At 43.7% G+C, this 23,493-nt stretch overlaps 1 protein-coding gene across 2 annotated transcripts in view; it reads left to right on the forward strand.

Annotated features, from left to right (window-relative positions):
* The window catches only part of CCDC158 (coiled-coil domain containing 158), a 78,560-nt gene that overhangs the window by 18,127 nt on the left and 36,940 nt on the right, over positions 1-23,493 (forward strand). The window contains exons 8-16 of one of the 2 annotated variants that reach the window (XM_075544172.1): positions 9-123; positions 4,151-4,270; positions 5,882-6,079; positions 6,954-7,436; positions 14,305-14,494; positions 15,936-16,088; positions 19,242-19,354; positions 21,438-21,596; positions 22,996-23,088. In XM_075544172.1, coding sequence (XP_075400287.1) covers positions 9-123; positions 4,151-4,270; positions 5,882-6,079; positions 6,954-7,436; positions 14,305-14,494; positions 15,936-16,088; positions 19,242-19,354; positions 21,438-21,596; positions 22,996-23,088 — 1,624 coding nt within the window. The remainder of the gene's footprint in view (positions 1-8; positions 124-4,150; positions 4,271-5,881; positions 6,080-6,953; positions 7,437-14,304; positions 14,495-15,935; positions 16,089-19,241; positions 19,355-21,437; positions 21,597-22,995; positions 23,089-23,493) is intronic. The other variant, XM_075544171.1, reaches the window with a different exon arrangement.

A 23,493-nucleotide genomic window follows, 5' to 3' on the forward strand; every position in this document is an offset into this window, starting at 1 on the left:
CTGCTTAGAGAGCAAGCAAGAAACCAAAATTCAATGTATATGCGTCAGCTCAGTGACCTGGAGTCGACTGTGTCTCAGCTACGCTCTGAATTAAGAGAGGCCAAAAGGATGTATGAAGACAAGGTGAGTGTAGATGTTGCTGTTCTACTCACAGAAGCTTTAATATACACGTTTAATGTATATAATAGTTTACTTGAAGATAAGTAATCAAAATAATAATTTTTACTATAAAAGCAGCCTCTAAACTAGAGTAGGAAGATGTATTTTGTCCAATTATGGTAAATTTTAAAGATGCAATTTTTTATTTAAGTTCTATGTTCAGTTTATTCTTAGAAAAACATTTTTGCCCACTTCACATAAATTTCTAAAAGCATGTTTAAAAGTAGAACCCTATTAATTACGTTTACATAGTCAGTTGGCAGACATTTTCTCAAACTGCCTGTTAAGTTGCAATCTTTAGCAGATCTGCGAGGAGTATCAGGTTTCTCTCTACCACGCTGTACTTCTGGGGCCTTCTGCCTCTCTAACTCTTAACTGTTAATAATTGTGTGGCTAGCAAATAGCATTTATAAAAATGTAGCCTTTTTAGACTGAGTTCCTTTTGAGGCTAGTCGAAACAAAGAGTAGTTAGAGGAGGGGTTGTTCTTCATGGCTGGTCCTATAACTCACTAACACTCACTGCCATAGAGTTGACACCGACTCCCAGGGATCCTGTGGGACAGGGTAGAGCTGCCCACGTGGGTTTCTGATAGAGCTGTTTGCAAGAACGTTTTAGCTGTAGCTTTTGCAACTTACAAAAGCGTTTTCGCATAATGCTTTTTCTGTTCTTCTCTTTCCATTTCAGGAGATCCTCCAGAATCCCCCTTTACGAATTTGGACCGGTAGAAGCTGTCACTATTGGCTCAGTAGCTTTGGCTTTTACTCTTCACTTTTGCTTTTTCACAACAAAATGTCTCATGACCTTGATTCTAAGTTTGCTTTTCCTACTTGGGGAATGGTTTCATACTCAAAAAAAGAGAAAGAGAGAAAGGAGATTTAGTAGCACTGGCGGGAGCTCTAAGGTGTGCGGGGAGCCCCGTGCAAACCGCCTCACCATTCTGCCAGTGCACCTCCGTGCGGACCGGCAGCATCCTTTATTTCCTACGTGTGCTTGTTCAACACAGACCCAAACATTTAAAACAAGCCATGTAGTTTGGCGTGATTAGCCATGGCTCCACAACTCACTGTCAGATTTGACTGTGATCCCAGGCCTCATTTGTCCAGTGATCCAAACCAAAACTTTGATTCATAGACGGTGAAAGGGAAAACCAGTGCTGCCATTTACAAAGATTCACAAAAGAAACAGAGCCTTTACTCGATGTGTCAGGTGTCACGGTTGAGTCCAGACACTGTGAAAAGTTGTCCTTTACAGTGCTGTTACGGCTGTTTGTATCAGCTCAGCTGCTACATCAATGGTTTTCCCTTTCACTCTCCATTTATCCTTTTTGATTGATTAATAACTAATATGCATATTTGTACTCTTAAAAAGTGAAAGGTAAAAGCAGAGCTATAGCAGTTGAGTCAGTACTGACAGCTACAAAACAAAGGTTCCTGCAGGGGACTGGAGGAACTTCGCACACCTAGTAAACGGAAAGATAAGACTTGCCCTTTTTCTTTCTTGTTCGTCTTTTTGGTTTTTGTTGGGTTTTTTTGTCTCATTGGTTGGCCATAAAATGTAAAGTCATGAAATGGTCATCTAGAATATTTTCAAATGAAAATAGGCATAAAAACAGAACTGGGTGCCGTTGAGTCCGTGCTGACATGGGTGCCTCCCAGGTGGATCAGAGCAGAATTGCAGGCCCTCCCTCGGGTTTCAAAGGCTCCAGTCTTACCAACATGGCTCCGGGGTTCTTCGTCCATGGGGCTCTGGGTGGATGCCCTTCTCCAGCCTCTTGGGTAGTAGAGACTGGAAGAGGGAAATCATTGTGTCTTGCTCAGAGAGCATGTAAAGTTGATGACATGTAAGTGGATGTCCCGTTTGACTCATATTAAGGTTCTTTTGGCTTTCATACTTTCTGCTTTCTTTTCGATTGAGGTTTTTTCTCTGTCTGGTCATTTGCTGTTGGTTTTTATTTGTGTGTGTGCTTCCTGTTTGTGTTTTGTATAGTTTTCTGTATATGAAATCCATGATAGGTAAATCTATAGAGGCAGTAACTGGATTAATAATTACGGCCTAGCTGGGGAGGTTAAGGGGAAACAGGGAGCTTTTGGAACGAGAAGAAAATGTCTGAAATTGATTGTGGTGATGATTACACAGCTCTTCTTAATATGAACAATTCAATTGTATGAGATGTGAAGTGAATGCAAATAAAACTTTAAAAAATTTTGTCATGTTAGAAGTAGAAAATATTTGCTTTAGTCAAATTATTAACTTTCAAATTGAATGTGCTCTGTTAAATTTATAGTTCAAAATACAGCCTGTTTTTATTATACGATATATTGTTTCCAAGGAGTAGAAAATAAAGAATATGTTTACTATTGCTCTTTTTGTGTGAATTAGTATTAGAAACCATTGAGAAGAACTTGACAGATCATCTAGAACATTCTTTTCAGGTTACAGGTGAAAAATATGACAGAACCTAAACCAGAACCTAAGGTGGTTGGCTCCTTGTCTAATGACACTGCCTCTGTTCTCATTTGCCCACTCGGTCCTCGCCAGGCGAATTGATGACTCTGTGCTAATGAAAGGTCTCCCCCACCCCTAGGAACTCCTAATGTATGTTAGTCTTACCTGATAAAAACAGAAAAGCAAACTCACTGCCATCAAGTCAGTGCTGACTCACAGCGAGCCCCTGTGTGGGGTGCTGAGACTGTAACTGTTTACGAAACTAGAAAGCCCAGTCTTTCTCCCTTGAAGCTGCTGGTGGTTTTGAACTGCTGACCATGTGGCTTGCAGCCCAACATATAACCACTGCAACACCAGATAATACTCATGTATTTTTCTTTGGAAGCTGTTTGTGCATAAAAGTTGATTTTTCCCTTAGATACTTCAACAGGAGCACAGAATTAAAGTACATTTTAAACAGGACTATAAGAGGCGATATCACCTAATATTTTATATGTATCCAATTGCTATGAAATGCTTTTTTATATATAACATAGTACAAAGTCAATTTCATAATGTACCTAATAAAATATGAAAATTGATATCCAAATCCTTGTAAGTTACTGTGTAGACAGATATAAAACTTTTTGAAATTTATGAATGTGTTGAGAGAGAAATATAACATCTATATATTCATGCTTATGTATCAAAGGGATATTACATATATGTGTATGTCTATGTATATACAAACACATACATATATGTATGGACTTCCAAACATTCATGGAAAATGGAATAAGATCATGGAATTTCCTACCACTTTCTGAGAACCCCTCACAGCGTGTGTGTGTGTGTGTGTGTGTGTGTATATAAACCTGAAGATTAGAAAATGTAAATAATCTAATGATACATATATGTATGTGCATATATATTATGCTCACTCTTCATTTTTAAATAAATTGACTATTTTACATAATTTATAATACATATAGAACTTCATATCATAATTGCAATAGTCATTCTCTGGCTAAATTCTGGATGGATCTAAGATTTAACTTATCAGCATTAGCCAGTTTGATGAAATAAATCCAATCCTGTTTTCTCAATATTTGTTGAGGGACTTGAGGCATGAGGAAGTCAGTATCACTCATTTACAAATGATTTCTCAGAATCTTATAACCTTATGGTCTATGGTTTATGATTTTAGCTGTGTCTCACTGGTATGGGCTATCTAATATCACATTGTCCAATACAGAAATGACTGGACAGTATACTTTCCACTTGCATGACATCTGTCATAACAAGCCAAAACTAGTATTTGATGATGTCCACTTGTGAGACATTTGACTGCCTAGGGGAAGGGTTATGTGAATGGATTTCTTTTTAAAAGTAAGAAAATAATTGTATTACTACTTTTGACACCAAATCTGACCCCCCAAAAAAACCTGTACAATAACCTTGTAAACTTTTGCCCCCCACCTCTGCCCCAAATAATACCATTGCTTTCCAAAGACTATTTTATGCAGTCACTGGCCTATTTGGACGCTGATTGTGCTTCCCTCCTAGATAGAGGAGCTGGAGAAGCAGCTAGTTCTTGCCAACTCAGAGCTAACTGAAGCGCGGACAGAACGGGACCAGATCAGCCAGGAATCTGGGAATCTGGATGATCAACTCCAAAAGCTTCTGGTAGGATTCCTTTCCAAAGGGTAATTGGGATTAATCCCAATCCAAATGGTTGGGATTAATTCTGAGACATTCTTCACCGAAGCATTTCACAAAACCAGTTTCATTTCTAAAAATTACATTCGCACACATACATATGTACAGAATAGGATATCCAAGATACTGTTCAAGCTTTTCATGGTAAAGTATAATATTTATATACTTTACCTTGTTTTAAACAGAACAGTGAGTAGCTAAAAAGCTATTGCCATCAGGTGCCATCAGCTTGGTCCCAAATCATAGTGACCCTGTGCAAACAGAATCCTGCCTGATCCAAGCACTTAACCATTACCTTACCAGGGCTCCTTGATGGAGGCACTGCAGGCTGAGACATTGAGGAAAGGAGACGTTTGGTCCCCTTTGTGTGGCAATATTGGTCAGGTAGAATGCATTTCCCTTTCACATCCAACCCTCTTATACTGTATAGACTTTCTGCTGCTAACACCCTCCACAGGACCACAGGGCTTGAGGAGCATGAGGTAACTGTGATGCTCTCAACCTTGGGCTAATCCTCCACTTGTTTCCTTGACACACTGCAATTTCCCCATGTAAGTGAAAAAGGGAAAAGAGGAAGATCCTAGACAAGATGAGTTGACACAGTGACTTCAACAATGGGCTCAAACCTAACCAATGGGAGGATGGCACGGGACCAGGTGTGTTTTGTTCTGTTGTACACAGGGTGGGAGAGGACTCAAAGCCACTTAATGACAACAGCAGCAACAAGTTGAAAATCGTAGAGATTAACTATTTAAATGATCCTCATCACTTCCCTCTCATTCTTGCCACCACTGCCCCTCACTACCTCTTCTCTGCAGCATGGCAGTCATCGACTGACTAATAGTTTAACACCAGCTTCTCCCGCCTCTGGTTCATCTGGCAAAGGGCTGCCATGCTCATCTTTGTAAGTTACAGTATGTGTGTTACTCTTCAAATAAAAGAGTACAATCTCCCAACCTTTTAAGAATGTCCCTGATCTGGCCCCAGCTGCCTCTCTACGTATACCCGGTGTTCCTGGCAAACCATTGGCACGACATGTCTCTCTCCCTAATTTCTCCATCTCTAAGTCACAGTCCACATCCAACCCACATGCCTTCCAGAAGGGTCCTCTCCTCTTAGTGAAATTCCCTCTGTGGCCCTTCTCTACCCTTTTCATGAAAAGTTGCTTCCAGTTGTTTGGGCTTGTGCCTTTTTCGTTATGTGGAAATCCTATCCCAATACCAGACACCCTTCTGCCATTTGTGAAACAATGTGTCTAATTTCTATCATCATTCCTTTAAAATGCCAAGAATTTTTTTAACAAGACACTTGATGTGAAGCATGACATCTCTGTGAGAAATTCAACCCATATTATTTGAGTCTAGTACCTAGTGACTCATTAGTAATTCTAAAAATTAAAAGTAAGAAAAATGTTAGTATAATTTTCTGAGCAATACTTACTCTTACTTGTCTGGACCAGAAAAAAGGAATCAGATTCCCAAGTCACATGAACAAGTCACAGGAATACATCCGTTGATTACTTCCGTTCTCTAGTACTCGTGGGGAGAAAAGAGACGCATTCTCTTCTCCTTCCCCCAGGCAGATGTACATAAAAGGGAGAAGGAGCTGAGCCTGGAGAAGGAGCAGAATAAACGTCTGTGGGACCGCGACACTGGCAACAGCATCACCATTGACCACCTGCGCCGCGAGCTCGACGACAGGAACATGGAGGTGCAGCGCCTCGAAGCGCTGCTCAAGGCCATGAAGAGCGAGTGCCAGGGCCAGATGGAGCGGCAGGTCAGCCGGGTGTGCAGAGCTCTGCCGGTCCACCTCAGGAATGGCCTCGGGGGGAGGGGAGTGTGCTTCATGCCTTAGCACAGGGAATTGTTGTAAGCATACAGATTGGTCTGTGAGCAGTCTCTAAGGCCTGCTGTTTACTGTGACTACGTGCTAAGCTACAGTGTTACGCTTTTCATCTCACTGATGGGTTCTTGAAGGGCACACTGCCATGCAGCGATCTTCTCACTGTCACCTACACATTGGTAACCAACCAATTGCTCAGCGCTGCTGCAGAAAGGCCAAAACCCCACACTCATCACATCGAGTTGATACGGGCTCATGGTGATCCTGTAGAAACAGGTAGAACTGCCCCCTTTGCGTTTCCGAGACTGTCACTGCTTATGGGAGTAGAAAGCCCAGCCACCGGGGAGTTCCAACCGCCAACCTTCTGGATGGCAGCCCAATGTGTAACCACTATGCGCTGTGGTGTAGGGGTACACACTGGGCTGCTAACCGCAGTGTTGGCAGTGTGAGGCCGCCTGCTGCCCCAAGAGGACGATGAGCCTTCCTACTCATTTATAGCATTATAGGGGAGAACAGAACTGTTCTTTAGGGTTTGGGATATTGCATATCTTTAACTAGAATAGCCAGCCTCGTCTTTCTCCTGGGCTCAAACCTCTGACCTCCTAGAAACAGCCCAACGCTTAACCCACTGTGTCAGCAGGGCTCCTTCAGTCCTCTCTAGTTTGGTCGAATGAACGTGTGCACAGTAATGTGATCGTTCATCTAACTGGACATGTTCCAGCCCCAAACGTCATATTTCAACTTTAACACTCTGTTTCCTAAAGCCGCCTGACCCTATGCCCCACACCCGTGCAATTCCCTTTTTCAGATGGCAGCGATTCAGGGGAAGAACGAAAGCCTCGAGAAAGTGTCCTCCTTGACGGCTCAGCTGGAGTCCACCAAAGAGATGCTTCGCAAAGTCGTAGAAGAGCTGACGGCCAAGAAAATGACCCTGGAGAGTTCCGAGAGGACCGTGTCAGACCTGACGGCTTCCCTGCAGGAGAAGGAGCGAGCCATCGAGGCCACCAACGCAGAGATCACGAAGCTCCGCTCCCGGGTCGACCTGAAGCTGCAGGAGCTGCAGCATTTGAAGAACGAAGGCGATCACCTTAGAAACGTGCAGACAGAGTGTGAGGCCCTCAAACTGCAGATGGCAGAAAAGGACAAGGTGATCGAGATTTTGCGACAACAGATTGAAAATATGACGCAGTTGGTCGGCCAGCATGGACGCACTGCCGGGGCCATGCAAGTGGAGAAAGCACAACTTGAGAAAGAGATTAACGATCGGAGGCTGGAACTACAGGAATTCAAGGTCTGTAGAGGTGCTGCTGTCTGCTTGTGAATTTTTTCCCCACTATGAGTAGGTATGATATAATTCACTGTAAAAGGGGCCTATTGGGGTTTATAGGCCCTCTGAAATGATTTTAAATTATTTGTGTCTATCTGCATTTTTGTGGTTTTGTAAGAAATAGTTCAAACTTTTATCAGCTTTCAAAGGGGAGTGCTTGTCCAAAAAAAGGGTGGGGGGTGGTTTTCAGACCAAACAGGAGAGAAGAAAAAAAATTCAGAGAATCCAGCTTCTCCAGGAAGTCTTTCCTGATCTCACCATAAACCCAGGTTCATGGACACTGAGTCCTTTAGGACGGCCTCTGTGGGTTTCTGAGACTGTAGCTCTTTATGGGGGGAGTAAAAAGCCTCGTTTCTCTCGAGGGGCAGCTGGTGATTTTGAACTGCTGACCTTGGGGTTAGCAGTCTGATCTCACGGTTTGATGTATTTTCTCCCACTTCAGACAGATGGTTTGACCTTCATCTCTTACCACTTAATTGCTATAAATTATTAATCGGTTAGCTGAATATTGGCTTCTGTGTCTGTAAAACGAAGTTAAACAAGCAAACAGAACAAAAAGCTTCACCAGCCTCACTGGGGTCCTGTGAGGCTTCAGTGAGAAGGTACCTATGAAGGACTTAGTCTAGCTCCTGGCTGGTAGAAGAGTTTTAGGAAGTTTCCTTTCCCCGTTCCGTGCCATTCTGACCTTCTGCACGCTTCCTTTGTGGCTGTGCTAGCCTGCTCATATTCTGTCCTTTAGTGTGCACATGTGGGTGCAATGTCTCCTTTCCCGATGCGGCTGCAGGCTTCTCCAAGTAGGGCACCCACTCGTCTTTGTGCCCAGCAGGGGCTCACTAAATATTTGACAAATCCAAAACAAATGAGTGAGTTTTTTAAAAAATTGATTTCCTAAGCTTTATGCCACCAGCTTTCTGGGCAAGATTTTCTGGGTGAGAAGAACTTCATGCAAATGCCAAGAACATGAGGGGCCTTCAAAAATTCATGGAAAAAAAACGGAATTAAAAGATCCAGGACGTTTTTCACGCACTTTTTGAGATCTCCTTGTATGGATTAAAATGCCCTCTGCTCTTCCCTCCACAATCCCGTGAGGAAGAAAAGGAAGGGACCTTAGCAGTAGAAGGTAGTTAATACCATGGTCTCCCACACTCTCTAGGCTCATGCCCACCTCAGAGAAGGTGTGAGCTTCCTCCTGGCAATCATGGCCCCTCTGAGGAGTCTTACTCTCACGGCGGGAAGAACTGAATGTCCGCCAGCTGGTCCCAGGAGGTGGAACGGGAGCAGCACAGGCCCAGGTCACATGCAGTTGTTCTATTCCAAGGAAAACCCTCCCCTTGTCTAGGGCCGTGAATCCAGTTAGATTTACTGTGACAATTGCCTCCAGTGGGTGATTGCCAGAGGTGGGCAGTGAGACAAACCTGGTTCTCTTGCAAACAGCTCCTCATACATGGGCTCACATCTCAAACAGCATGGCTGCATTTGAACTGCTGTCATGCACGCATGTTAGATCAAAAAATTTTAATTTTCAGACCCTTTAATACCATGGAGTGGATTGTGACTCGTAGTGATCCTATGTAGGGTTTTCAAGGCTGTGACTCTTTACGGGCATAGCTACCTTGCTTTTTCTCTCAAGGAGTGGCTAGTGGATTTAGGTTAGTGGCTAGTGGATTTAGTGTTAGGTTAACAGTTCAATGCTTACCAGACAGTTAACAGGTTTTATATTTAAGGCCAATAGTCCTTTATTAAGAGAAGGATACATCAAAGAACAAAAAATCATATCATTGACTGCACACCTCCATGATAGGATCGCTGAAGACAAATGGGTGCATAAGCAAATGTGGTGAAGAAAGCTGATGGTGCCCGGCTATCAAAAGAGATAGTGTCTGGGGTCTTAAAGGCTTGAAGGTAAACAAGCGGCCATCAAGCTCAAAAGCAAAAAAGCCCACATGGAAGAAGCACACCGGCCAGTGCGATCACGAGGTGCCAAGGGACCAGGTATAAGGCATCGTGCAAAAAAAACCACGATATAAGTGTGTGTATGTATGTGTATATATGTGTATATATGTGTGTATATATATATATATATATACCATATTAAATGAAGGGGGAAGTGCAGAGTGGAGACCCAAGGCCCAAGTGTCGGCCAATGGAGATCCCCTCATAGAGGCGTTTAGGAGAGGAGATGGGTTAATTAGGGTGTGAGGTAGTACAGATGAAGAACACAGCTTTCTCCCAGATCCTGGATGCTTCCTCCCCCCAACTACCATGATCCGAATTCTACCTTGCAGGGCTGGATAGGACAGAGGCTGTACACTGGTACATATGAGGGTTGGAGGTACAGGGAATCCAGGGTGGATGATACCTTCAGGACCAAGGGTGTGAGGGACGATGCTGGGAGAGTGGAGGGTGAGTAGGTTGGAAAGGGGGAACTGATTACAAGGATACACATGTGACCTCTTCCCTGGGAGAGGGACAGCAGAGAAGGGGGGAAGGGAGACTCCGGATAGGGCAAGATATGACAAAATAACGAGGTATAAATTACCAAGGGCACATGAGGGAGGGGGGAAAGGGGAGGGAGGGGGAAAAAAAAGAGGACCTGATGCAAGGGGCTTAAGTGGAGAGCAAATGCCTTGAGAATGATTGGGGCAGGGAATGTATGGATGTGCTTTATACAATTGATGTATGTATATGTATGGATGGTGATAAGAGTTGTATGAGTCCCTAATAAAATGTAAAAAAAGAAAAGAGAAAAAAATGATTGGGGCAAAGACTGTACAGATGTGCTTTATAAAATTGATGTATGTATATGTATGAATTGTGATAAGAATTGTATGAGCCCCTAATAAATTGTTAAAATAAAAAAAAAGAGAGAGAAGGATAATCTGATGACCAAGAAAAGTAAACTTCTCTTCAAAAGACATTTGCTTGGAAGGATGTAGACCAGCTCTGCCAGCTTAAATACAATTTGAGTCACATGCATAATTTAAAATTTTCTACTAACCACATCAAAAGACCTAAAAGGAAGCAGGTGAAATTAATTTCAATGATATTTTTAACTCTATCTATAATATGGTGATATTTTATAATGTAATCAATATAACAAGTCACTGACTTGTTCAGCATTCTTTTTTTATATGAAGTCTCTGAAATCTGGTGTGTTTTTAATACTCATCATGCCTCCCAACTTAAATTAGACATTTCTCAATAGTCACATGTGGTTGGAACCCATCCATTGGACTAATGGACCATACAAACCTCAGGCTCCACAGCCCTGAGACCAGAATATCTAGATGGTACCCGGCAGCTGCTACCAACTGCTCTGAAAAAGGAGCACATCAGAAGGTCCTGGGTCGAGTGAGAGAAAAATGTGGGACAGAACTCAAACTTGTGAAAGAGATCAGGTTCTTTACTGGCCAGATAGAGACTGGTGCCATGCCAAAGACTGTGGCCCTTACCCTTCAGGTCTGGATCTGCACTCCCCTCTGTGGTAGAATAATCAGCCATTTAAGATCAAAGAGGAAGAGGAACGAAGGAAGAATGGAAACAGGAAACAAAAAGGAAGTGGGATAAGGGTATATTGAAGGAAATGGCATGGTAACTTGAATCCGGTTGCGTAGGAATTGCTAAATGTACAACTATGATCTGCAATGTAAGGCTTCACTTAATTCACTATAAAAAGGGTTTGTGTTTTGGTTTTAAATGTCCCATTTAGCTAGTGGCTACCATAGCGGATCACCCAGGCCTAGGCCCTGGGCAGAAAAGGGTCACCATAGGAACCTCAACAACACAGATACAAACCAGTGATGAAAATAATCCAAACTTGGGATGCAGTTGGTGAATAACTGGTCATAAAGCATTGGAAGGAAAGACCAAGCAGGCCGAGAGATTTGATCTTTGGGGTCCGAGGGACTAGGGAATGTTGGCACCCTTGACAGAGAACATCGGGAAGAAGTCAAGGAGGAAAGCCTCGGTGAGAAAGTGAGGGGTCTGCTCAGAGTTTGTAGAGCACACCCAGCTAGGAATTTGGGGCAGTTTGTTAGAAGCAAAGAATTAGAAGTCTGTGCTCATATTTCCTACTCCATTCAAAGGATCAGACCCCGGGTCTAGCCACGCTAGTCTAACTTGCCACCTCGCTCACTTGCCCTTATAATTGTCTTCTGCTGATCTCCCTGCTTCCACTCTTAACTCTGCTGCCACCACTTTTAATTTCCCACACATCTAAAACTGTTGTTTTTAAACATCATGTCAAATCACCCCCACGCTGAAAACTGTCTTTATTATCTTAGTAGCCTCTTATCTCAGAATGAAACCGCATGTTGCTGCATTGCCTCTAAGGTCACTTTACTGCGGCACATGCTTCCCGCTTTGCCTTTGTCTTCCACTATTGACCCCAAGCTCAGTGCGCCCCAGCTAGACCAGTAAACACGTTCACACAGTTCCTCGTGCTGTGGTGACCCCCAACCATAACATTGTTTTCGTTGCTACTTCATCACTGTCATTTTGCTACTGTTGTGAATCGGGCGACCCCTGTGAACGGGTCATTCGACCCCCAGGGTGAGAACCGCTGGGCTACAACAGATAGCCCTGCTGTGCCACAGACACTTCCCCCCGCCCCCCCGAGCTGGAAATCTCCCCCAGCTAGTCACAGGGCGCGCTCGTGGGCCCCCTGGAAGTTTCTGCTGGAACTTGACCTCGCCAGACCGACTGTGACAGGATCCCCAAGACCAAACTGGGCTCAATGGTTCTCTAGGAAGACTCTCAGGATTCAGAGGGTAAATTAGACTCATAGCGGTGGTTTATTACAGCAAACAGATAGATGCAGGGGACCTAGCAAAGAGAAGAGGCACCGGGGATGGAGTCAAGAGGAAGTCAGAAACAGGACTCCCAGGTTCTCCTCCCAGGAATCACCAACCAGGGAACCTCATTAGAAACTCGGTGCCCAGCATTTCTGTTGAGGGCTGGTCATGTAGGCACTCTGCCTGGCATGTATCCAAATTCCAGTTGCCCAGGAGGAAAGCAGGTGTTCAGCATAAATCATAATTGTTACACAAATAGTCTTGGCACAGTGAACCACCCTTGTCTGGCTGGTTGAAACCCTCCTGGAATCCAAGTGCCGAGACTCCAGCTGAGGACCAACCTTGCAAGCAGGCCTTTCTTTTTCTTTTTCTTTTTTTTTTTGCCACACAAATATTTTATTGATTTTTTTAAAACATTTTATTAGGGGCCCATACAACTCTTTATCACAATCCATGCATATACATACATCAATTGTATAAAGCACATCCATACATTCTTTGCCCTAATCATTTTCTTTTTTTTTCTTTTCTTTTTTTACATTTTATTAGGGGCTCATACAACTCTTATCACAATCCACACATACACATACATCAATTGTATAAAGCACATCCGTACATTCTTTGCCCTAATCACTCTCAAAGCATTTGCTCTCCGCTTAAGCCCTCTGCATCAGGTCCTCTTTTTTTTCCCCCCTCCCTCCCCTTATTGTTTTTTTTTAACCTGACAGGAAATTTTTTTTGTTTAAGGAGTTAGCCAGATTGGTGGATTTTTTTGTTTTAATCATTTTATTGGGGGCTTGTATAGCTCTTATCATAATCCATCCATCCATCTATTGTGTCATGCACATTTGTACATTTGTTGCCCTCATTTTCAAAACATTTTCTTCCTTCTTGAGCCCTTGATACCAACTCCTCATTTCCCCCCCCTCCATTCCCCACAAGCAGGCCTTCCTAAAGACAGCAGTCTCAATCCTGATATGGTTTTTTCTGCACACCAGTTTATCTCTATCTCCATTAGCAAACCCCTCCCACACCCCCATCTGCATGCCCACTCTGCCCTCCACCTTCCTTTGCATAGGGTCACTCTGTGGGAGGGAGCGCCTGGCGGCGGCACAGTGGCTATAAGGTGGGCTAGCTGCAAAGCCAGCAGGTCAAAACTACTATGCAGCCCTGAGGGAGAAAGACGGGGCTTTCAACTCCTGCAAGGAGTCACCATCTCAGAAACCCACAGTGCCAGTTCCACCCGCCCACTAAGGTCTCCATGAGTCAGAATTGACAGTGAGTTGGTTTTGGGAGTCTTTTTTTTTAGTTTATGTGTTGGAATCTACTCGATGCCAGTGAGAGATCACTGATGATTACAAACCCCCAAACCTCAAACTTACTGTCAAAGTCATTTCTGACTCATAGCAACCCTGCAGGCAGAGTAGAACCACCCCTGTGGGTTTCTGAGACTAACTCTTGACAGAAATAGAGAGCCTCATCTTTCCCCCACGAGCAACTGGTGGTTTTGAACCCACTCTGCCACTTCCAGGGTCCATCGTAAATAGGTATGTGTTTGTGGCCTATCTACTCACTAGAATATGAGCTCTGTGGAGGCAAGGGCCTTGTTTATTTTTTGTATAGGGCAGCACTAGGGAGAGGGGAGCAAAACTAATGGACATCCTCCACCCAGCCATCTCCCTTGTCTCACCCTGGTCCCCGCCCTGTTACCGTATCTTCAGAGTGTAAAGCAGTACCTTGACACAAACAAAGTAGGTGGTCAATTAAAAACAATTTTTTTGAATGAAAGGATACACAGATAGGAATAATAGAGTTGTGCTAAGTATTACTAGGGATTGACGGTTAAGCTTAAAAGAAAGGTAAAATATTCTTTGTTTTCCTTCCTGTTCATGGTTTAACACAGAATACAAATCCAGAATCCTGGGAAATAGTGAAGATATTAATATAAATAGGGTATTAGTAGAATAGCAGTTTTAGCTACATGTAGGCACATTCTCTTGTTTCCCTTTTTTCTCATTTGTGTTCATCCATATATCTAGATTTTAAAAGATAAAAAAGATGCCAAGATACGGGAGCTTGAGGCCAGAGTGAGTGACCTGGAGCTGGAGAAGGTGAAGCTGGTGAACGCAGGCTCGGAGCGGCTCCGGGCCGTGAAAGACATCAAACAGGAGAGAGACCAGTTACTAAGTGAGGTGAAAACTAGTCGGAGTGAGTTGAACAACCTTACAGGTATGTTGCTTCCTTTCAAAATCCCTTTAGACACAGTGGTTGTATCACTGAAGTCTGATGTGGACTTAGGACTACTGCTTAAGAGAACATAGGTTTCTCTTCACGTGTAACAAATAAGGACCATCAGGCCGCCTCCAAAGAGAGGACTGTAGTGTGAGGCATCGGGCTAGTCAAGAAGTTCATGAAGATTCGCTACGTGGCTAAGTCTGGAAACATAGATGTAATACTTCTAATAGACACCCAGGTGTGGACCGACTGCATTGGCTAGGAATAAAGCAATGAACAGTCGGTGGATAAAGGAAGCAGATTCACCCAAGCAGACAGTAGAAAGGTCAGCCTAGTCCCTGGAGATGTGTGGTATCGTTAGGTGTCATCGAGTCATCGAGTCGACTCCAGCTCATGGCGGCCCTGTGTGCGACAGAATGAAGCGCTGCCTGGTCCTGGGCCTCCTCACCATTGTTCTCAGGTGCCTGTGATTGCAGCCCCTGTGTCAGTCCACCGTGCTGAGGGTCTTCCTCCTTTTTGCCGACCCTCTACATTGCCACACATGGTGTCCTTTTCCAGGGGCTGTTATCACCTAAAGAGGTGAGACAAAGTGTCACCTTCCTTGCTTCTCAGGAGCATTTTGGAAATGTGTGTGGACATCTCATTTCTGTGTTAGTCCGGGTTGAGTAGAGAAATAAATTCATAGACATGCATAAGTGTATAATAGAGTTTTATTTAAAAGAGCTTTATATAAAAAGAGCTTTATATTAAGAAAATATCCCAGTCCAGATCAAGTCCTTAAGTCCTATATTAGCTCATATGTCTGATACTAGTCTATAAATTCCTCTTCAGACTCTTGCAACACATGCAATGACACTGCATGCAGGAAGATCACAGGCCAGTGGGGGGAAAGTCTTGTGAATCCAGTGGTGGTGGAAGCGTCTTAGCGCTGGCATGGGTCTCCATGTGGCTCCTCCAGCTCCAAGGTGTAGGCTCCATCAGTGGAGCTAGCCAACAGAAATGTCTCAAAAGGAGAATGTGCGTCCCACCTCCAGGGAGGAAGACAGGAGTTCCTAGAATCCTCAGGAGAAGGCCATGCACACACACAGGCTTCATTGCCTATGAACTGATGGACAGGCTAGACTCTACCCCTTCCTCAAGTTGACAGATTATGTAACTGCCACACAATGGTAAGATGTTAACTAACCAAGGGCTTAAGAGGAGAGCAAATGTTTTGAGAATGATGAGGGCAATGAAATGTATAAATGTGCTTTATAAAATTGATGTATGTATGGATTGTGATGAGTTATTTGAGCCCCTAATAAAATGATTTTTTTAAATGTTAACTAAATACACTTCCAGCTCTGAAATTCTGTGTTCATTAATTATAAGTAAAATGTATGTTATTACAATGAGGTAGAAAAAGTAACCATTTACCTTGATTATCATTGTTCAGAGGACTATGAAGTCTTAAAAAGGAATTTTCGAAACAAAAGTGAAGAAATGGAAACTACTACAAACAAGCTAAAAATCCAATTAAAATCTGCTCAGTCTGAACTCGAACAAACGAGAAATACGCTCAAGTCGATGGAAGGATCTGATGGTCACGGTATGTTTCAGGAGACCACCCCCTTATGCCTTTTCCTGGCTTTACTGAAACATGATATGCCCCCTTGTCTGCCATCTGCTCCACAGAGCCAGACGATGAGAAATAGACAGCAAGAGATGGTAATTAGCAGTGTGCTGAAGCAATAGCACCGAGAATTTTTTGAGGAGACTGCCATGTGATTAACTTAATCATGAAAGAATCTGAATCTTCAATTTCCTGTGGCTGGTTAGCTCATTTCTAACAGACTGCAGTGTGGGAAACAGAAACGGGAAGGGAGTGTACGCAGAGAAATTCTTTATTCTCACATTTTAAAAAGCCTGCGAGGCCAGGGTTGTAGGTGGAGGGAGACCTTCACACTTGTGAGTTAGAGATGAGTCCCAATCACATTCTCATAGTTAAGATTATTGCCCACAATATCCTCCCCTAATAATGCTACCTTAAAGTTTCCTCTTACAAAGCATATGGCTGACGGCCAGTAGCTTTTTCCATAGGAGCAGACACGTTGTTATTGCTCTCCCTGCTCAGGGGACAGTCACTCCTTCTTACTGCCCCCCGCACTGCTGTTAGGTTATTCCCCCAATGTACTCTAGGGCTAGGGCACAACCCACTTTGTTATATAGGTGGTTGCCTGGAATTAAGAGGGAGACTATGTAAATTGATGTTAAGAATGCATTTTGTCTCTCCTGCTCGGACCTGGTCACTAATTCCATGGCTGGAAGTGAGCACCCAGGTTTTTTGTCTGTCTCTTCATTTCTTCCCTTCAGTTTCACAGTCATCCCTTAGGACCCCCTCTGGATCCCACACCACAGTATCTACAAGTGCTGATCGAAATACGAATGACTGAAAATCTTCGTTCAACCCCTTAAGGAGATTCCCTACACAAACTATGTGGGCTGAATTGGCAATTACTTTATTCCTCTTCTCTGATAATAAAGGAAGAAACTCAGAATTGAACTGCTTGGATGAAGTGTCCCTAGACCAGTTCACTCTTTACCTTACTCTTCATGTGAATAGAGAGCTAACAAGGTGTTTTGTTGTCTTCTATTACTCATACCAGTGTTAGTGTGACTATGTTATCTGACCATCAGAATTAGTTTGTTCAATTAAAGTATGCATTTTTATGTTTCTTGGTATTTTTCTGATGTAGTCAGAACCCCATGCACTCCCTTGAAGAGACAGGAGTAGAAAGCCTCAGTTTTCTCCTGCCAAGCGGCAGTTGGTTTCCAACTGCTGACTTTGTGATCAAAGCCCAAAGCTGAACTATGTTTCTCAATATTTTTAATGGTAGAAAATTTACTTAAGAAAATCATCATTATGGTCAACTGCAGTCTTTCTTTGTCTTCAAAGTGGTCAACAAATAATGTCAGACTTCTGGTCAGCTAAAGGAATTTGTCAACGGTACCTGTACTTAACCCTGACTCTGACAGTTTCGATAGCAGAACTTTATATATCTCCCAGTGAGACACTGACCGTTCACTCTCTCAGATGGTTTGTTTTTATACAGAATGGAACGTGTTGTTGTTGTTGTTACCTCTAAGAACAGTTGACTTGACTTAAGGCAGTTGCATTTTCAAAGCCCTCTCCTCAGTTCACTGTACCAAACAACATAAGGTCGTCTGCCTTTCAATTTTTCTGTAGAATGAATTTCATATATCTTTTCAGTGACCTGCCCTGCCATGTCTTAGGTAGTCAGTGCTACCACATGTCCAGAGTATTCTCAACATATCACTAATTTTATAAAAATAATCACATAAACTCTTTGTGCTGGCAATTTGGCTAAGGAGGCAGCAGTGAGTTCTATTCATAAGGCAGTAGCCATGAGAATGAAAATGAAATGGTTTGTGATCTCACTGGAATCTTACGATTATTACGAGTCAGTTCTAGTGTGATGTGTAAAATACAGATTCCTGGAAAATTCATTTGAGTAAAAGTACCCTGTACACGATTTCTTATATGACTCCCACCTACTCCTCACTGATGAGCTTGTTGTTTGGCGTTTCACATTTGTGACCACCCTATTTGTCCATGCACAATGAGGGACTGCACATAGAACCGGCGCCTCTTTGCTCTTAAATGGTTGGTTAGTCTCACTGAGTTTTAGCATTGCAGGCCACTGAATGATATGCTGGGCCTGAGTGATGGATGGATTACCTGAGGCACAGCGACAGACTGCCTTCAGGATATCATTGAGGTTTCAGGCATGCTGGGGGAAGCCAGGCGAGGACACAGGTGTCCAAGGAGGTCTTTAAGGGAGAAAGGACAGGGGAAAGAGGGAAGGAGGCTGTATGGGGCTATGGAATCAGGGCAGATGGAGGACAAGCAGGGTGTCCACCCAGATCAGTGGATGAGTGTGGTCCCAGCCCTGGATGGATGCTGGGAGGTGGCAGGCAATACCCCCACACCCATGGACTCTGAGGTAAAAGGGAAGGGGTGAGAGGGAAAGGGGCCTGCCACCACACGCACCCCGAGATGGACCAGAGGAACCAGGTGGATGGTGGGCGACCAGGGTGTGGGGTGGACACCAGCACAGAGGGTGAGGCAGAACCCCTGACTCTTGCACACCACCAGCTTCACACAACAACTTGACCTTCGAAACTTAACCTTGTCAATGACTGACAAGTGAGTACATACAGTCCCCAAGTACAGGCTTGGTGAGCGCATGAGTTAGCATTGGAAATGCAGCAACTATTCACAGTCAGCGAAATGAATTCCAGCAGCAAGGAAACCAGGAAACATCAGCCAGCTTCCCAGGTAGGTGCCTTGGAAAATCTTGCTAGTCGCCATCTCACAAAGTTTTGTGTTGTTCTTTTAACTTGTCACTGTGACTTGGTGATGGTTTCTCGAGCAGATCATCAGTTTTGCTTTCAGCAACCCGTACTTGTGTTCTTTCAGCTCATCCATGGCAGTCCCTCAGGGTACCATTGCTTGTCCCACTTCCTCCCAGTGTTTCCGGTTTCCATTCATTCTTCCTTATTTACATCTGAATTACATCTGTGGGTAAATGGTACCCTTTGGATCTTACATGGTTGGTTATTCTCACAAATTTTAGCATTAGTTTGCAGAAAGCTAAAACCACTGCCATTGAGTTGATTCCAATTTGTAGAAATTTTCAAACTGAGGCACAATTTGTTTCCTTGGTTTTTCTTCCCCCAGCTATGAAAGTGGCAATGGGGATGCAAAAGCAAATTACAGCCAAAAGAGGTCAGATAGATGCCCTTCAGAGCAAGATACAGTTTTTAGAAGAGGCGATGACAAATGCAAATAAGGTGAGTTCCTCTCTTCCTTGCAGGAGGAAACCAGCCTGTTCATGCCGTATATTGCAAACTAGAGTAACAGAGAGCAGACTCACAGTACCCAAAGCCCTGCCGTTGGGCCCAGTTCAACTTATGGTGACCCTATAGAGGATCTGAGGCTGTAAATCTTTGCAGGGACAGACAGCCTCAACTTTCTCCCTTGGCGTTGCTGGTGTGTTTGAACTGTTGACCTTGTGATTGGTAGCCCAACTCTTACCCAACAGTGCTACCAGGACGCCTTGCTGACTGATGGAATGGGGAAAGTTCCTGAGGGGGTCGTTGAGCAGGGTCTTGAAAGAGAGAGAGACAGTATTTTAAGTGCAGGAAATGGATAAAAGGACATTCTTGCTAGAGTTGGGGAATGTTTATAAGCAAAGTGTAGTCAATTTCTATATTGTGAGCTGAATGTTCCTAAAAATCATGGCACCGTGCAGCAAAACCTGCCAAGGTGATAGGCTAAGTGCACCACACTGAGAAATTTAGCCAAGCTGTTAAAGGTAATCTTCAGTCGATCCCAACTCTTGACCACCCTGGGGGCCCAATACAAGCAATAGCACTGTCAAATGCTGAATGGTTAGAGAATACAGAATACAATAAGTATGGCATGTAAACTCCCTTGTCTTTAAATTTTATTTTTCTATGACCTCTTTGAAGCTCTTTTGTACACTTGACACCATATAGATTTCCTTTCCCATGTTTTCCTCCCTTCCTTTTCTTAGTCTATCATCTGTTTGGAGCCGAAAGCAGTGCTTATCTTCTCTGTTAGGACTAGAAATCACTGTCTGCGGTCCTCAGAGATGCCTGTCCCACCTAAGGAAGATCTTCAGAGCATGATGATATATCCTCCAAACACAAAGGAGGAAGCTCGTCGAATTAAGCCCTCTTTATTTCTGAGGTGTTCTCTGCCTAATTTAATCCAAAAAGGGCAATTGATCTGCATTTTTCAGTGCATGACAATGGCAATACAGACTAACCAAACCAAGCCAACCCTACAGCCATAGAGTGTTCTGACTCAAGACACCCATGCATAGGACAGAGTAGAAGTGCCCTGCGGTTGCTGAAGCTTTAAATCTGTATGCGGCCAGGGAGCCTCATCCTTCTTCCTCCAGGGGGAGCACAAAGCCTCAACTTTCGTCCTCCAAGTGGCTGCTGGGTGCAAACTGCTGACCTTGCAATTTTCAACCCCACTCCTAACACACTATGTCACCAGGACTTCTACACGGCAGAAGGAATAGACACAAACACGTAAGCACACCTGTCTCCAACATCTGGCGGCGACCTCAGTTTACTTCGCAGACTGAGCCACATCCGTCCATACCTGCTGTGACAGCAAACGCTCCTTCCATTTCTTTACAGTAACTCCCGACTCTATCCCACCAATACACATCTCCATGACCCAACTTTATATCTGCTCAATAGAACGTGCCATCCTTAATACAGGGTACATGTATGTCTTAACCATTTCACGTGTGTGGAAGTGTGCCACCAAGGCTGCAGATCTTGACAGAAGCAGACTGCCACACCATTCTCCTTTGCAGTGGCTAGTGGCTCTGAACCACTGACCTTGTGATTAGGAACCGACCACTCACCCACTGTGCCACCCGGGCTCCTCGTGCGTGATTGTTGCTGTCGGGTGTTATCAAGTTGGTGCTAATAGCAACCCTGAGTACAACAGAACAAAACACTGCCTGGTCCTGTGCCCTCCTCACAGATGTTCTTATGTTTGAGCCATCTATGCAGCTGCTGTGTCAGTCCCCCTTATAGAATGTGTGTGTGATTTCTGCGTCCCAGTCCACAATAGGGTTAGCTCTTTCATAACAACACGGTTATTATGTGTTTGTAGAGCTCATCAAATACTTATGAAACCTAGAAAAGTAACACGAGTAGCAGCAACGAAACGGAGTACATATTCACGCAGTTCTAAACTCCACCTCAAAAGCAATTGTGTGGCATATGGATTACAATTGATAGTTGTTTAAACAAAAATTGTATGTCTTCACCCGTCAGCAGCTGCAGGAGCAGATTATTTCTGGTATTTCTCTCTCTGTAAATCTAGGAGAAGCATTTCCTAAAAGAAGAGAAGAATAAGCTAAGCCAGGAACTGAATACCGTTGCGACAGAAAAAAACAAGATGGCGGGAGAACTGGACGTCCTGCGATCTCAGGAGCGCCGTTTGAAAGAAAAGGTCGCTAACATGGAAGTGGCTCTTGATAAGGTAGTCAGTTAGTCACTAAATATGTAAAGTGGCTGTCCGCTAAACATTAACTAAAAAGAATTGTTCAGAAAGGACATCCCATGGCAAGAGAGACCAAGTCTGTCCATTTATTTATATTGTAGCCTAACCACTTGGCACAAAGGAAGAATATGTCTTCTAGAGAAACTCTTCTGAGCCTGAAAGGCATAGTCATAATAAGTACATTTTGAAAAATTCTACTTTTCAACGTAGCAGGGTACAAGCATATTGATTTCTTTGGGTTGCCAAAGTGACAAATTACTACAAATTAGATGGGATATAGCAACAGAAAACGAGTCTCTCACCAAAGTGTGGAATCCAGGTTTTGGCTGGGTTGATTTCTCTTGGAGGCTCTAAAGGTGACTTTATTCCACATCTCCGTCCTCGTCTCTGGGGGCTGCTGGCGACCTCTGGGGCATTACGTCTTGACGTGTGGAGACATCGCTTCAGTCGCGGTTTTCCTCCTTACGTCACCTTCTCCCTGTCGTTTTCTCATAAAGACACACATCATTGGACCTAGGACTCATCTAGTTAACACAGGATGACCTCATCTCCAGATCTATGACTTCATTATACCTCAAGTCTTGGAGGTTAGGCCTTGGACATCGCTTTTGGAGCCACAGGTCACTCTTCTACCCAGGATGACAGGAACAGTCCGGAATAAGACGGCAGACGTTCTTGACATCCGTAGTGACCGGGCTAAGCCTCCATGAGTGCCTGACTTACAAAGGCTTGAGCGCTGGGTGGAATACAATCTCCTAGGAATGTTAATAAGATCAGAAGACAATGCTGATGCTTGGCACTTTGGGGAGCCCCGAAAGCACAGGTAGAGAACTCCGTTTCCAGAACAAGACGGTCAGGGACTGTATTTGTCATAGGCATTTATGAAAGAGACATAATGTCTGCTTCACAGATTCTGGAAGCCTAAACAGCTAACTACACCACCAGTCTTTGTGATTCGAGAATAGAGCACCGTCTTCCTGGCTGCACAAATCCATCTGTGATCTCACCCATGCTGGTTTGCTTCTTCAGACATGTTATAGTGACTCCCTAAATGAACTCCATTTGTGACTATTTACTTGTGTGTCATCTAGATTTTGATACTAACTTAAATTTTTTAAACATGTTTTCTCATCTTCCTTCCTTCCTTCCTTTGAGTGCCCTCTGCCATATTAAGTGCTAGCGATGTGCAGGAGCCATAAAGGATCAAGAAAGGCGTGACTGGCAGTGTCCTGAGTAAGACATAAATAGATCCTTGCAATCCAGCGAGCCAAGAGTGGGAGAAGTTTCCTTGAAGAGACAGCAGCTCAGCATTCATAGGATGATAAAATACGGTGCATACAGAGTCTATGATAAGCCACATGTGGTTGCTTGATTGTAGGCATCTTTGCAGTTTGCAGAATGTCAAGACATAATACAGCGCCAGGAGCAAGAGTCTGTGCGTCTAAAACTTCAACACACTTTGGATGTCAAAGTAAGTGGGCCCCTTTTTGTAAAGAATAAGTCAATCGAACAATAACCCGCCCCTTAGAATGCTCAGCCATTTTAGACAGAAAAGATTAGCGTTTAACCAAGGACAAAATCCAGAAGGCTTAGGGAAGGAGGATTGGAAACAGGAAACATGAATTGGGATGTGTGATGGTACTTAGAAGGTTTTGCAATGAATGAAACCATGCCTGTGAGCTGTTGAATGTAAACCTGACGATCTGCTCTGTGAACCTTCATCCAGTTCACATTAAAAAGTTGTTGTTGATTTTAAAAAATAAGTTAAGTAAAAATAGTGCCTCTCTTTGATATACGTTGACATTTTCTTTATGACCCTTACATGCATATTCCATGTAGTCTCAATACTGTCTGATACTATTATACATTTTTTACA

This window comes from Tenrec ecaudatus, chromosome 3 (assembly GCF_050624435.1).
Source record: "Tenrec ecaudatus isolate mTenEca1 chromosome 3, mTenEca1.hap1, whole genome shotgun sequence".
Taxonomy (NCBI): domain Eukaryota; kingdom Metazoa; phylum Chordata; class Mammalia; order Afrosoricida; family Tenrecidae; genus Tenrec; species Tenrec ecaudatus.